General features: G+C 37.8%; 1 protein-coding gene across 12 annotated transcripts in view; it reads left to right on the top strand.

Annotated features, from left to right (window-relative positions):
* The window catches only part of MAGI2 (membrane associated guanylate kinase, WW and PDZ domain containing 2), a 786,243-nt gene that overhangs the window by 225,989 nt on the left and 544,282 nt on the right, over nucleotides 1-15,972 (top strand). For 11 of the 12 annotated variants that reach the window (XM_075427760.1, XM_075427753.1, XM_075427751.1 and 8 more), the window contains exon 2: nucleotides 6,729-6,845. The exons of the other annotated variant lie outside the window; for it this stretch is intronic. In XM_075427760.1, coding sequence (XP_075283875.1) covers nucleotides 6,729-6,845 — 117 coding nt within the window. The remainder of the gene's footprint in view (nucleotides 1-6,728; nucleotides 6,846-15,972) is intronic. 12 annotated transcript variants of the gene reach the window in all.

Below are 15,972 nucleotides of genomic sequence, written 5' to 3'. Positions count from 1 at the left end.
GATTGTCCTTATGGGTGCCTTCCAACTTTATTCTATGATTCTATATAAATACTCAGGGACCTGTTACAGAGAAAATTATTCACGGTCTGGCTAGATTTTTTGGGGGATTTTTTTAATACAGTCTGTATTCTATATACCATCCCTATGCAATTTATTCTGCAAGTTCTGCACTTCTTTATTTTAAATCTTTGATCTTAAAATGCTAGGAGGAAGAAATAAAAGGATATATCTAAAGATGGAAATGTAAGAGTGTGTGTGATAAATACAATATACGTGTATGTGATATATAATATGGAAGATCAATAAGCAAAAAGGTTAGCAGTATAATCAATTCACAAAGAGAACAGGAAGGACTGCAAAATAGTAGGCTATAAAAGAGAAGGCCATTTCCCCATCAATAAACTAATTCTTAAAATGTTTTTGATCATATATGGCACATATGAGAGTTTTCAAAAAAAAACTTCAAAGCCTTCACTCTTGAAATTTGTTTAGATCTCCCGTAAAGGATCACAAAATTTAACTTATTGGAGTAGTCCCAAGTATGAAAGAAATTGATTTTCTTCCTGAGGAGTCTGATTTTCTTCCATAATTCCATCTTGTTTCTCCATCACACTTTATCTTACCACATGTTCCACAGTGATGATAGCTCAGCCCTGATGGGTTGAGACTTTGCAGGTGAGTCTGGTGGCAGAGTTGGCTGAAGGTAGTGGTGGAAGGAAGGCAGAAGTTCAAAGAAGACCCACAGAGTTTAATCTAGGGATAGAAAGGCTTTGAAAATAAAAAGTGTAATCTTCAGCTGATGACTGGAATGTAATACATGCTTCTTATAATTTACTAAAGTTTTGTTGTACTGTTTTGAGACTACTGTTATAGTGGTTACATATTTTACATGGAAACCTGAAGGAACTTCCAGGATTGAATATGCCCAATAGATGATGATTAGTAAAAAGCCAACATTCATCTTTATACTCCTCTGAGCACTAGATAGGTTTGTTGAGAATAATTTCCTTTAAATAATAGGCTTAGCTGCAGGCTGTATTTTAATAACGAATCCTTATGAAATCCAACCAAGAGTTTTGATATTACTTGGAATTTTTTGTATTCTCTCTTAAAAGTGATTTTTTTGGTTACTCTTGCCAGTTAAAGAAACTATTAAAGCAATCATCTCACACTGGTTCTGAAATGTTAAATGCACATCTTCATTAATCAAGTACTAAGATAAGACATACTTAATTTGTTTTAAAAGTATTGTTTGTACTTCAAATGCTGGCAATTCATGAGTAATGGTAATCATCAATTCCTCTTTAATGAATTCTTTTTTTTATAACGTAAGGATTTTTTTTTATTACAATAAAATATTACTGGACTTGTGAATAACAAGGAAAAAACCTCTGGTGGACATATTTTACCTCTTTGTTCACAAACTTTGTAATGGTCCATGGCTTAGGTGGAGTCCTCAGGAGAGGGGACCATTGCTTATCTCCCGAGAGGACCATCTGAGGAAAGAACTTTGAGAAAGAAGGCGATGTGGCAGTTAATATTTTTTTTATGTTTAAAATCTTTTCAGTTACTTTAGAGAGCTCGCAGAGAGATATGTACGTCAGCAGGAGTGTTTTGGAGCCCTGGCTGATATGGGCTCTCTCGCAGCTGGGTAGTGCCGGTCCCTCACTGCTGCTCAAGCTTGCATTGCTGACTTTTGTGCATATACCAGCCTAGAGCTGTGCGGGTCTAGGAAACAGGACTGGTGGAGGGGAATCATAGGTTGTCTCAGGTTAGGTCTTATATGCCAGAATGAAAAAGTCGTAGAGATTTTTATAGGTAGGTGGGCGTGGTGTCACTGAACTGATGGAGGTGACGGAGAGGGGCTGATATGGTAATTTCAAGTATTCTGAATTCTTACTGGAACATTTCCAAAAATATTCAGAAATTAGCAATTAAACCATATAAGCAGCTTTTTATTTATGATGCCTATGATTTTCTGGGTAGATCCCCACCAGAGTCACAAAAGAATTCCTGCAGACGCTTTCATGGGCAAAAGACTTTTTTATCTCATCAGCAGAGAAAAGAACTAATAAATCAGATATTCCTGATATCTGGTTTAAAGAAGCCATCATTTAGGCTACTGACTGAAAGGTCGATTAGATCATCTGTTAATGATAAAAGAGAAGTTAGTCTGGTATGCACCAAATTGCAAGCCTGCTCAGCCAAGGCATTTGACTTCACCAAATATGTCTTATATTTCAGTCAGAAGTGGGAGCCTGTTGAAAACAAGGGGAGATACAGATTGATGGAAGTAGGCCAGTACAAGAGGGAAGGCATATACTAAAAGGTTATGAGCTTGTCTGTTTTCACAGGTCCAGATCCTAAGAGATTGCCTTTACTTTTCCCAGACACAGGTCATGTACAGATGCAAATCTAGATATAACAGTCTTGCTTACTCATCGATTTTTCTAATTAGGTGTGTTTATAGAACCCAGAGAAAGTGAAATTTTTTTAAATTCTAATCCCAGCAAATAAAATATCTCAGGCAAATTATTCTTGGCAATTGATTACACTGCTTAAAAAACAAATAATGTAATGCATCAGGTTTTGGGAAGTCAGTTCATTGAAAAGTTATGATACAAGATGAGAAAATACTAATGGGGGAATACTCAAAAATGTTTGTTGAGAAGTTATAACCATAAAAATTGTGTTAAGGGTAAGCAATAAATTATTTATAGCTAACGTTGTGGGAACAAGAAGAGGGATGTTTGTGTTTTGGAAGTAGTCCTTCACTGAGAAATAAAATACAAGAGTAGACTCCAGATGCAGCATTGCTGGGTTACCAAAGAGGAAGTTACAAAAAAGCCACTTAAAATATTTAGGGCTAGAGCAAATTATAAACCTTTATCCCTGTCATTTTCTCAGAAATGGCAATTATCTTTTTCGGTTTTGAATCTTTTAATGAGCTACAAACTATTCAATACCCTTTTGTACATGTGTTCTTTATTGTATTTCTTTTCTGATTGGGCTTTGCTACTAGATTTTGAGAAGGGAAAGAAACCTGACAGAAGTCTATTAAAACACTGTGAAAAGATATACTTTGCTCATTAAATTCATAAGTAAAACACAAACAGAGCATTTTTTAATGCAGCCAAGTGTATCTAATTTTATAATCTGTAGAATCAAGTTCAGTCATGGTTATGAGTTTGCCATCGTGATTGGTAGCTGTATCTAAACCAGACATACATTATGCAGGAGATCATTAATGGAAGTATTTAACTCACGTCCTATATTTCCCAGCTAGCAGAGCAATGCGATTCACTGAAGTGAAATGAAACTGAAACAGAGCACAGACCTCAAGCCAAGAAAAATTAAAAAAAGAAGCCCTGCATGGCTACAAGCCAGTGCATGCTCTGTTGCACAGTTGTCACCCTCCTCCTGTGGCAGTGGCCAAAGAACATTTTTAATTATGGTCTCTGGGTTGGGTTTCCAAAGCTTGTGCTGTATAATAACCTTGACACACGACAGCTCTTCCTTTTGCTCTGTGCATGGTGAGTGCAATGTGGCCTTTGTGAGCTCCTTCTCTCTGAGCTGCTCCTCGTGAGTTGCGGTGCAGCGGCAGTGGGGCTGGTGGTGCGGTGGACAGGCATCTGGGCATCATTCCGAGGTCCTCCACAGTGGGCTGGCTGGGAATAATAGAAACTATGGACCTAGGTTCGTGTCAGGAACTTTTCAAGATCTTAATGGTTTTCACTGTGCCACGAAAAGAGAAGATAATGGAAAGCTGAATTTTGTAGGAACCAACTTAGTCCTAGGTACTGGACACTTGTCTAACTGGGTTGGGTGGGATTACTAAACAGTGGAGTGTTGTTACTGCCTGTAAAAACAGTTTCTCTCTGATTGCTTCTTTCTATGAGCTTATTGACAGTGTCACAAAGTGTCTTTTTCCCTCCAAAGTAAACTAAATGTTAGTATTTTCTGTCCCTTATTTCAGTCTCCTGGAGGACATAGACCTATTATTATTAGTCCAGTTATTCTTGATTTATATGGTCTGTAACACAAGATCTAATTCACTGCTGCTGGTTCAAGGCTGGTTTACATGCTTGCAGATCACTATAGTTTCTTGCAAAAAAGCCTTATGGCCCCATGCTAGCACACTCAAGATTTTGGTCTGCTTATGCTTTAAAAAGATCAGGCTGCTCAAAAGCTGAGGTATTATAAAAACCCGGAAAGCACATCTGGAGTCAAGTATGATTTTGACAAGCATCAGGAAAAACAAAAAAGCTTTTTAGGGGACAAAAGCAGAAGAATGATAATTGAAAGGATTGATTAAAAATATTGCATCTACTCTTCAGAACTATTTTAGTTTTTGCATTTCCCAGGATGTGAAATTCATTGTTACACTGGATTCAAATTAAAAGGTAGCTTGTGCCCAAAGAACTGAAAAACATCAGTTAGGTCAGAAAACAAGTGACTTTTGAAGAAGGAAGTTTGTGAGTTGTACATGTGCTGTCTGTAGTTCATCTGACTTATCTTTAAAATAGACTGCTAATGTTACAGTATATACACAGATATTGAGAAAAAAAAGTCATATCTTTCCCTTGTGCGGGGAGGACGGTAAGTTTTTTTCCTCTTCATCATATACAGGTTTTATTTCTGTCATCAACTTTTGCTTTTGAATCTGTATGTAACAAATACAAGGCTGTAGGTATCTCCTCTTGTAAATATATAATTTTATACTCCAGTTTGGAATATGCAATTTGCCAAAAATCAGGTGACTTTGTATGAAGTGCTTAGGAGGTTTTAGTGCATTCGTTAATACACAGTGAAGTAAATGGCTGTGTTTAAAGCAAAAGGCTATAAATAAAAAATGCACTGTGAGGTTCAGAAATCTGTGTAGGTTCTTAAATTTACTTATGTCATAAGTTGAATGATTCAGGTTTATGTCAATGGGCAGGCTACAGCTGTTTTTCTCGAGCTGGCATTTTCTTGGGCTGCCAGAAAGCATCTGCATCACTGGGCATGTTGTCTATATTAGAGCAAGGAGGGCAAGAGCTGCAGGACCTTTACTCTCTGCAGCCACTCTAGAAAGGACAGCTGATTCCAATCGGGAGCAGAGTGCCTCGGCAGCCTCCTCAAGCCCTCACCTCCTCTGAAATCTCATAAGAAATTAGCAGGAATGGGGATGGTCCGCTTTGCAAACAGATCCCATTGCTAGAAGTAGGGTTAGTAGCACTTAAGTAGTAGACTAGTCTACTGCTGAAGTAGTAGATTAGTCAGTGACTCAGCTGGGATCCTGGAAGAACAGAGATCTCTGGAAGTTCTTAGCCTCTGGCAACCAGCACTCAGGTATTTCTTTGTGTCTGTTAGAAGCTGGGGCTTTTTTTTTGTCTTTTGATTATGAAAGTCTGCTGATTTTTTTGCCTTTAGCTAAAGATCATTTATAAGCTTTTTATAAACTGGAACAAAAGGTTTTGAAGTTATTGACAAAGAGTAGCAATAACAAGATTATGGACTTGTAATCAGCAGATAAAGAGGAATACCTGTAAGGAGAAATATATCTTACGTTATAGCTATTTGTGCTCTGTAGTGACTTTCAAATAATTATGTAGGAATGTTATTTGTTCCTTTTTATAGGGAAATATTTATATTATAAATATATATTTATATATTATATATATAATATATAATATATATTATATTATTATATATATTATTTATATATGTCAGTAAGACATCTGGCAGAGGATTCATTAGCAAATGTCATTTGAAAAAATACTTTAAAGTTGAATGTATGAAGCAACAAGTTAGGACTCTATCTGCTTGCAATTTTTCATCTTGGGAATATATGTCAGAACTCAGTGTAGTAATGATTTTCTGTATTTTTTCGTATGTCAGAATTTCAGAGATAGAAGAAATGCAGTTATTTATAGGGTTTTTTTTTTCCTATTATTATAAATGTGATCCATAGTCCAGGTTAAAAGAAATGGAGAGGAACTGTATTGGGAAATGGTCATTAATCATGTTGGATTAGATCTGGAAGTATGCCTTTAAGAGTGGAACATTATATACCCATCAGTGGCTAAACAATACTTTAACTTGTTTTGTCCTAAAATTATAGTAAAAGTCGTAAATACAGGTTTTTCAACTCAATTTCTTTGCTACTTGCAGTGTTATGCTGAGCTGTTGTGTTCCTAATGACTCTTTTTCGTGGTGGAAATAAAATGTGTACCCTGATTTGCTATAGTATATTTTTGAGATGTGAGTGCTATTAGAAATATACATCACAAAAGATTATATCATATTTATATGGTCATTAAGTACAGATGCATTTTATTCTGGTTACACTTGCACTGAAAACACGGACCATTACAGAGACATTTTGAACCAAGATGTTTTGGTTTGATGACCAAGTGGGAAATTGGTACAAGGTCATCGGGAACGTAATATCTAATAAGGTATTAATTAGATGTATATGTAGGTAGTTATATAATAACAATATGTTCTAGTTTTGTGCAGAAAAAAATTGACACCTCTGTCTATAATCCTATATGTGTTACAGTTGTCAATACTAAATAATATTATACCAACTGCATGCCTTAACCAAAAAGCTCTTCGTGCTTCTGTCAGCTATCGTGACAGAAACATGAAGGAAAATGAGCCACTGAGACTTTACAAGTGATTCATTGTTTCTGTCAAACCAATATATTTTTAAACCGTGCTTTCATTTATCTTTTCCTTGACAGGAGGCATTGTTGATAAGGACCTTCGTCACTACCTCAATTTACGGTTCCAGAAAGGTTCAGTAGACCATGAGCTCCAGCAGATCATAAGAGACAATCTCTACCTCCGCACAGTGCCATGTGAGTAGGGTGGAGATGAACAAATCTGTTTTCTTAGTGGCAACAGACTAACTGAATTAATGCTGCTGAGGCCATTTGCAAGGCACGAAGAGGGGGACTGTAGATGAAACAGTCTTCCTGTAAATAAATGAGTGGCTTGGTTCATGTCTTCCATGTTATTTCAGAGGGACTGAACTATCTAATGCTGAATTAATTTCTGAAACTGCATGGTGTTTTCAAAGTTGTAGTTCTCAAATAGTGGCTCTATAATAATAATTTTTTTCTTCTGCAGCTTTAGAAAGCACAAATTTAAAGAAAAAAGCAGTTTTCTGGGCTGGCTAAATTGATGTCCAGCAAAAAGTGTTTCATCTGCCTCATATTTCACAGTATTATTCATTGCATTCTAAGCCCCACAGTGTTATTATGTAATGGGGCAACAGAGAAACCATATAAACTAGGAAATTTTGTTGTTTAGGTGCAGCAGGCATGTCAATGAAAGTTCGCATCGTCTTGCATGCGTGTTCTTTTGTTGTCACATAAATCAGTGGTATCTATATTGAAATATTCTGAAACCTCTAAAATCTTTTTTGTAGCTGTTGACATCATTCACCTATTTGTGCAATAGACATGAAATTGAGCAGAGTAACATAAGCCGTGTCTGACTGTTGGGGCCATGCCTTTCAGAACAGGTCTACTTGGCTGACAGACAACATAGCATTTAAAATGGACTAGTGTTCCATTATTCTTCCCTTAGAAAATAATTGCTTGGTAGGCAGAAAATGGAACTTCTGGTTTTGGTAAAAAAAGGGGTGCACCTTTAAACTTGCAGGCTTGATGCTGGAATGATAGGCGGAGGAAGGTATACTGAGTAAGGGACTGTGCTGTTTACGTGGTTGTGAGTGGATGCTCTTTGAAAGCTCTGTTGTTGTGGATGCTACCGTATGGGGGGGTTTTCATTAAATTAAAGAGATTTAAAAAGCTCTGCCAAAAAAAAGATGCTCAAGCATTTCCCTTTTCCTTTAGAAGCTGAAGATAAATAAATATAAGGTCTCAATTTCAGGAGTTCCATTTATCCCTGATTAGAAAGGAAGGTGGAGAAAAACACTAAAAAATTATTACCTGTATGCAGAAAATCAAAATCATTATATTTATATGATATTTATGGTGAATTAGGTTTGTCTGAAGGTGCTGAGAAACATCATGGCTGAAGTGCAAATGCAAATGCAAAGTTGTTTTGAGATTAAATCCCGCTTGTTAGGATGTCCGGGGAGTCATTAGCGTAGGAGTATACTTATTTACAAGCATATGCTGGGACTATAGTGATGGAGATCACCAGGAATATTGCAACTGCTACACACCTATGTCATATACTGTCTGTCGGCAGTATGGTCATGATGAGTAGGTTTTAGTTCTGTTTTTAATTAAGACAAGAATAATGTGTTCTTAATTGTCAAACAAAATACAGTACTCACAGAAGCAAATTTATCGTTTGAAAAGTAGTACTACAACTATGAAATCACAACTGGGAACTTATGAATATTTAATATTACCTTCCCTTTCTGCTGTGATTTATCCATCTTCTGTGTCACTTTATGTGGTTAGATTCTTAGGTCATCATCGTGTTACATATTGAGCATCTTTAAGTAAGGACCAGGTTTTCAAAAATAGTATAGTGTTGTGCATGACAGCTGCTGAATTGCTAGGCTAGCAGGCATGTTCTTGAATAAAGCAGAAGGCTCTTTTCAAAAGTGATGGTAGAAAAAATAGAAAAAAAAAAAAAAATAGTACCCAAGTGGTATATTGTCTTTGAAATTTTCTTGAAAATCCTGTGAAAGTAGCCCTCCTGAAATATGGGCATTTTAAAATAAAGAAAACAACAAGTGCAGACAGGGTGATACGTAGTTAGCTAAAGAAGTTTCCATAGCCAGGTAAATGAAAAGGGCACCACTGCATAGATTGTAACCCAGGTTTCCCCTTAGTCATAATTGTGGTGAATCTTTTTTAATGCAATTTTATTCTGTTACCTCCAGTGTTAATGTTTAGAAGGGAAAATGTTCTCAGCAGTTCTTTTTTTCATAGAACTGCACTAATTTTTGAATCATGAACTTACTTTTCAAGGGTGCTGGTAGTGAAAATTTTTTGCTTTCGTGCCGAGTTTCAGCGTCCGTGCAAGGACAGGAACGACTCTCGCATGCACTGATGCAATGCACAGTCGGTTTCCTTTATTATTCCGCTTGTGCAGTTATATACATTTTCCATATCTGCACACGCGATCACGCTTATTCAGATAGGCTACAGACATAAATCACACGCTGCTCACACGCCCCACATTCCCTTATGACTGGTAACTATGCACTAACGCCAATAGCAACAGGCCACCTCCACATCCTTGAACACATCTTGTTTTTGCTAACCCACACCATGTGCACTATCAGAACTTTCTCAATGGCTATTCTTAGCTGTCTTTTCCAGGGGCCTGTTCAGTTATGCTAACTGTTTTGCTTAAGCGGCCTAGTCATGCTAACTCTCAAGCTACATCAACCCCAACACTTTGGGTAGTTTTTTGGTGGTGGTTTTTTTTGTTTGGTTTTTTTGGGGGGTTTTTTTGAGCTCTGTACGTAGGCTAATGGTTAGCCATCCAAACACTGTACTTTATGACTGGTAGGGAGATTTCTTTAGTATGCAGCAGTAATATTTAACTGAGAATGCCATTGCCCACAGGTTCACTTTACTGGTATAGATTAGCCATGTACTTCTTACAAATCTTGCAACAGATGCCAACACAACAAAAGCAGCACTCAATTTGGCCAAATTCTTGTGCAGAACAATAGAGAGAAAAAGGCTGTGTTGCCTGCAGATGGCTTTATTTCCAATGATGAGGTTGTAACATAAAGAGAAAAATTCCCAGTGAAACCAGGAGAAGCTTTATAAGAGAGTCCTTGACCTGGAGTTTTTGCTGTTCTTTGCTTTTTGTTCAGACTGACAGCCCTGGCCCTAGCAGTGCAGTGGACATGACCACTGGTTTCTCAGCCTTCCAGGTCAGACTAAGATGTCTTTCACTTACGTTAAATCAGTGAATATTCTCCGTGAAACTAGGAAGCAGAGAACTAAATCTGTTTCTGTTTTAAATCAGGATAAGCCAAATGTAGTTAGAACAGGTAAGCCAGTATTTACTGGATAAGAATTTTAATTGTACATTGTGCAAGTGTTCATCCCTGTGTGCATCAAAGGATGGATGGGCCAGAAATGCGTGACATGAGGACAATGGATGAATTCTGCCCTCAGAAATTGTGGCCCCTGTGGATGGGATGAATTGATTTGGTTTGTGATTCTTACGTTTCTCTATTTTTAATAATGCAGTGCCACTTTCTACCAAATTAGAAATGACCGTGTAACCCTAAAAGTCAAATGCTGCCTTCCATAAGTGGTTGCCGTTCTTGGTGCTGTATGAAATTGATTTTCACTGCATTGTCAACAGGAATTACACGCACATATCCCAGGGCAGAACGTGCGATTGTATTTGCAGCAGTCAAGAAGCAGCCGTTAACTAGCTCTGTCCCCAGAGCTGTGTGACAGCAGTAATGAAACTGATGCATAAACAAGAAAATGAAGAAAAGGCTCTGTTAATTTGAAGCTGAGTTAGAAAAACAATAAGGCTCCTGACAGACAAAGTCAAGAACTGAAACTTTTTTAAAGATACAGTGTTGCAAATGGTGTCAAAGGATATAGGCACTCTTGAGAAGGAAGACTGGGCAGTGGTCTTCTGTCAAGGCACAGCTCTTGTTTTGTTGCGAGCAGGAGGACATGACTTAGCTGTTGGGAAAACAAAACTAATACAGATGGGAAACATGCAGAGGAAAAGAAAAAAAAATGAAAACGGGCTGTTCTAGGGGATAGAAATGTTCACAGGTCTCCAAGTTCAGAAGACCTGACTGATGTTTGTCTTCTGAATTTTCTTCTCCTTTTTCCGTTGTATGGATTTGTATGTATGTATCTGTGTGTAATTTTAGCGTAGTTTTCATACCTTAAATTTATTCCTGAAGTTATTTAGGAACACTGACCATTGAGGCTGTCCTACAATACAGAAAAGTAGCTGTGGTGAGAAGTGGTAGTTGTTAAACACAGGTAAGCAGTATCTGACACTCTCACTTTCTATCCAAGTCCGGGGATCTGGAGAAGGGCCACGAAACACATGTAAGACTGTGAATGCTATAGGCAGACAACAACGTAGTCACGCTGCACCTAGTGCTTGGTAGTGCTCTCTGCAAACTGCCATTGCTATGCGGACAAGCAGCTTTCCAGTCCTCACTAACTGGAGAAGAGAGAGCTCTAACTTTGTGTCATTGCAAGAATAAAGCTTTGGGGAGAGTATGTGATAGGAAAGAAGTTTTGGTAGTGACAGTCATGGTCAGACCAGTCTCCTTTGGTATGTCCTTCCAAGCAATTGCAAATTCCATTTCTTTAAGAGCTGGCAAAATAATGGAGTGGTGGTTGGAAATGGTGTCTGTGTGTTTCCTTCCCAGGAACTTTCTGATTAAACAGCACTGGAAAAAGTCAAACAATGACAAGCTGATTCATAAAAGCAAAAAATCACAATTTGAAGAGATTCCCCTTGATATCCTCTGGGATATGACCTCAGATCGATAGTGGCTCAGGAGAATTACTATATCCTACTGCACTGGTTTACACCACTGGAGGACGCAGCCCAGAATTGCATATTGCATCCTCCACCAGCCAAGCACCAGAAGTGATAATGTGAAATAACTAGGGGGGAAGTCATAGGGTTGAGGAAGTTTCCTTCGTAGCATCTGCATTTAGAACAACATCAATGATGTAAGAATGGAGAGGGCTGAGCATGTGGCTCGGGCTTATTGCACTGGATAAAGCAGTATTACTGCTAACACAGAAGACTCAAAGCAAGGGTGGTTTATTTAAGACATTTGTCAGCAACCTAGGAAAAAGGGTTTAGTTTATGACTCAGCCACATGGAAGTGAACACAGGCAAGAAATGCAGTCATTATATGCTGTAGTTCCCCACATATAAAACAGTGATAATCCTTCTTTTGCTGTTTGCCTGTTGGCGTTATGATTGCTCTGTTAGGTGAAAATAGGTGACACGCTGAACTGCAAATATGAACCCTATGAACACTTAATATGTTTCCTTTCTGGCTGTGATTTCTTATTTTTATCCATTTTCTGTGAATAAGGAGATTCTTGGGTCATTCTGAGTGACCTTAAGAGCCTCATTTTCAAACATAGTTTTGTTCTCTTCTAGTATAATCTGGTCTACGTATCAATATATTTAACCTACATGCTGCAGTATTGTCTGTGTACTTTTGAAGTCTTAGATATTAAAAAGTGCTTCTGTTTATTGTCTTGTCAGTTTCGTAGAACAGGAAGGGTGTGCAGTATTTCCATTTTCTTTTTTTTTCAAGGGTAAGTGCCATTAGCTGCCTTTTTTTTTTTAAGTTACTGAAGTCAATAAAATGTGTTTCTACTTCAAGCAGAAATTGCTGCAGGGTGGTGAGGACACTCAGCCTCAGGAGAATTCACTTCACACTTTCAGTCCTGGAGAAATCTCCATCTCCAAAATAATCAGGGTCTTTACCTGTGGCAGAGAGGTGTACTATGTTAGGAGACCACAGTCATTTGTAGTCTTCTTCATGGGTACCAATCAGAAGTAGTAAGGCACCTCTAGATGTGTATATACTGAGTTATGATGAGGCTTTCGTCTCCTGCTCCTCCTCCCTGGGGCTGGACTTCATAGGCGTCGTTACAGAACAGTAGTTTGTATTAATTCTAATACCTGTCGTATTAGTCACTGTAATCAGGAAATGACAATATTGAGTAAATACTGAAAGAAATCCCAATTACATACTTGGGTTTTCATGTGAAGTTTCTCAATTTAAAGGTGAAGAAAGAGGCAGAAGTCAAGTGGGCAGTGAATGTAGACTAGGTGAGGGTACATCCAACTCAGAAGCTCTGGAGAAGTATGCGAGATATTTGTCCAAGAGTAGATCAGTCAAATATATGAAGTATTTCAAATTTCATTTGTAAAATACTTTGTTCCTTTTCTAAAAAGTATATAGCCAAGAGCATTCGAAGGGGAGTGTGTGAAACAGTTTTGCCAGTAGTTTCATGTATTTTTCTTACAAGTTTTTCAGCATCAGAAGTATCTTTCAAGAGTAGAAATTCAGTGCACAGCTTTGTTCTTAAAAGAAACAAATTAGAAAGTCCATTTATTGTCAGTTAAAAGATCTGCCAGTTTGACATTATATGGAACTATTCTTAAGTTAAAATAACCTGTGCTTAGCGCACCATACTGCCGAGAAATGTCCACATCACTGGAAATAACAGTACCTAACTTTAATGACTACTTTATTCTTTCAGACAAGTGTTAGTTATTGCTCAGACTTGACTTTGATGGCTCAGAATAGAGCAATGCAAAGCTCTAGGGAAGTGTTCTAGTTGTTGTGTATCTAATAGAGCACACCTCCGAGGTGTACATGAAGCAGACTGATTGGCAAGCGTATTCAGCCTTTTTTGTCTCAAGTAAAATTAAACCAAATCAGGTAATTGCATGAGATGAGGGCTCTGCTGTGCTATAGGCAGCACAGACATGAGTACCAGAAGATGAGGAGGAGGTCACTGCTTCAAATAACCGACAGCCTAAATGGAAGAGGCAAAGAACGGTTGACAAACACATGGCACAGACAGTGCCTGAGTGCACTTGCAGTGAGGTAGAGTGGTGGTTTAACTGGTGCCTGTGGACCTTGCTTGCTTTTGCACTGCTACGTGTAGTATTCCTAATTACCTCCTGGAAATGCACATAGTACACTGACCTGTTTCTCTGAAGGTGCTGGGAACATCTGGTTAGAAGAGATTGGCTTATGCATCGTCATACTGACTTTTCCGTGCAATTTTGTGGGGTTTTTTTGTCTGTTTCAGAGCAGAGTGGTACAGGCTACTGTCAGCACTGCGCTGCCTCTCAGTCAGCAGGCAAGAAGCATTGCTTGGGCTCGGGGGGGGGGGGGGGGGGGGTTGGGCTGCAGGCACTGCGTTGTTGTATGTGGGAAGCAGTGGATCGAAAGAAAACCAAGCAAAAAATAGGTCTGTCTTTTTTTATTTATTGAAGTGAATTACGATTTCATCTTAATTAAGATCTAGGGTAAACACATGCCCAAACTTTGTCTACAAATAGCAACATTGATAGAAAATACTGTACTGTTTGTTAGTCATGAGAGATAAAACACACATCATTGCTGTGACCTTTTCTCAGAAATTTCTCTGCTCTGCATATTGAGGACATTGTTTCTCAGCTATTCGGTGACTAATATATCTGTCTTAAATACTCACCTTAAAATAACAGGTATCCAAAGAAAGTAAATACTCTGCAAGAAGGGGAGATGGAATGTGTCTGATGTGGTATAGCTGTAGCATGAAGTGAGAAGTGATGTAACGAAATAAAGAGCAGTGGTTGTGTACCACTTATGATATTACAGCTTGAATGTCCCAGAAAAAATCATATGAAGACATTGGGATGATTTCATTGGCTCTACAGTTACAACAGCTTGTGCTTCCCTGAGGTCCTTGCACCCAGATCATGTTTGTAAGAAAAGGAGACTGCTAATTCTGCCTCCCGATCCCATTATTTCTGCTCCTTCATTCCCTTCTTTCTGCCCCTGAAACACCATGCTTTTCTGTGCCATTTTGGAAATCATACCATCCAAAATCAGTAATTTTCTTTTTATACTTCAGTGCCAATATAAATTAATTGTATAACAGGTAATCTGATGCACTGCCAACTGGAGAGATAATAGCGCTAAAGTCACTAGAAGTTTTTGCAGTGAAAAAAAGCAGGAAGAAGTTCCAAAATTGCAAATTTGGCCTTTTTTTAGCAGTTTTCATACAGAAAAATATCACCTGTCTTCCTTAAGTGATGTTAAGTAGCATGTGATTTAAAGACTAATGTCTCTGGCAAGCAGCTTAGGTTGCTAATCATATCAGTCTGTAACTATTTATATATGATATAACACATGCATAATGCCAGATGACAAGTTTAGTTACAGTATTTGTACTGATTGCCCCCAAGAATTGATCCATTTTTCATTTAACTTTGAGGCGGTTTTCTAGTGTAGCAAAATGAGTTCTCTAATTCACATGATACCAAAGGAATAAAGGATAGTGGCAGTTTTAAATGTATTTTAATGATAGTTCTGATCTTAATGATAGTTGTGATCTTATTGATTACTTGAGAACTAGCAGGGAACTAGAGGGGCAATAGCACAAATCTGATAAAGTATCTCATCTCTGCAGAACAAAAACAGCAAATAATGAGGCCACAATTAACTTATTTTACAAGTACAAGTCATAGCTCTTGGCTCAACTAAAGCAGCTTGAAGTTTAGGTAGAGACTATATCTCCCTGTGACGGTAGGCTTTTCCAGCCTGAAGGTCTTAGATGTAATATTGACCTTCTTCCTGAAATAACAAAACTATCTTTGAAGTTACGAAAATTACAAATAAGATTAACAGAAGTTGCAGCGTTGTTGAATGTAAGCATTCCTGTGATTTCTAAACCATTTTTAATTTACTACATTATCTTCTTGAATTGCCTTCTTGATATTAAAATATTTTAAAATACACATTCTAGATAAGTTTAGCCTTCATCTACAGTCCAATAGGTCAAAAATTTGTGGTTTTTCTTTTTTCTTGAGAGAAGCTGAGGTACTTCACGTAAAGGCAGACGTGCTTGCCAGATTGTACAAGTTTTGTGATAAAGCATGGGTAATGCAGTTGGCCTGGGAACACTAGAACTGCTTAGACTGAAGCAGCCTTAAAATGTTTCTTCATTTTGGAACTTTTCATGTCTTTGGATGACCTTTGGATTTGTTTTCTGTCTTAGTAGACCAATTTTTTTTTTATCCTCTCTGTCTTCTCTCAGTCTGTATAAGATAAAATGTCAGAGACAGTCGATAATCTCTACTTTACTTGGTGATTTTCATCTGAAGAGTAAACATGGAGCACCAACAGCTGATCTTAGAAATTCAGAACAACAGGAACAAAAGAAAAAGAATAAGCGTTGTGTAAAACAATTTATATTCAGAATTGGATGCTGAAATTAAGCTACTAAATCCATATTTGCAGCA

Source organism: Opisthocomus hoazin, chromosome 8, assembly GCF_030867145.1.
Source record: "Opisthocomus hoazin isolate bOpiHoa1 chromosome 8, bOpiHoa1.hap1, whole genome shotgun sequence".
In the NCBI taxonomy this organism is placed as follows: Eukaryota; Metazoa; Chordata; class Aves; order Opisthocomiformes; family Opisthocomidae; genus Opisthocomus; species Opisthocomus hoazin.
Note: the sequence above shows the minus strand (reverse complement) of the source record. Positions and strands in the feature narration are given on the sequence as shown.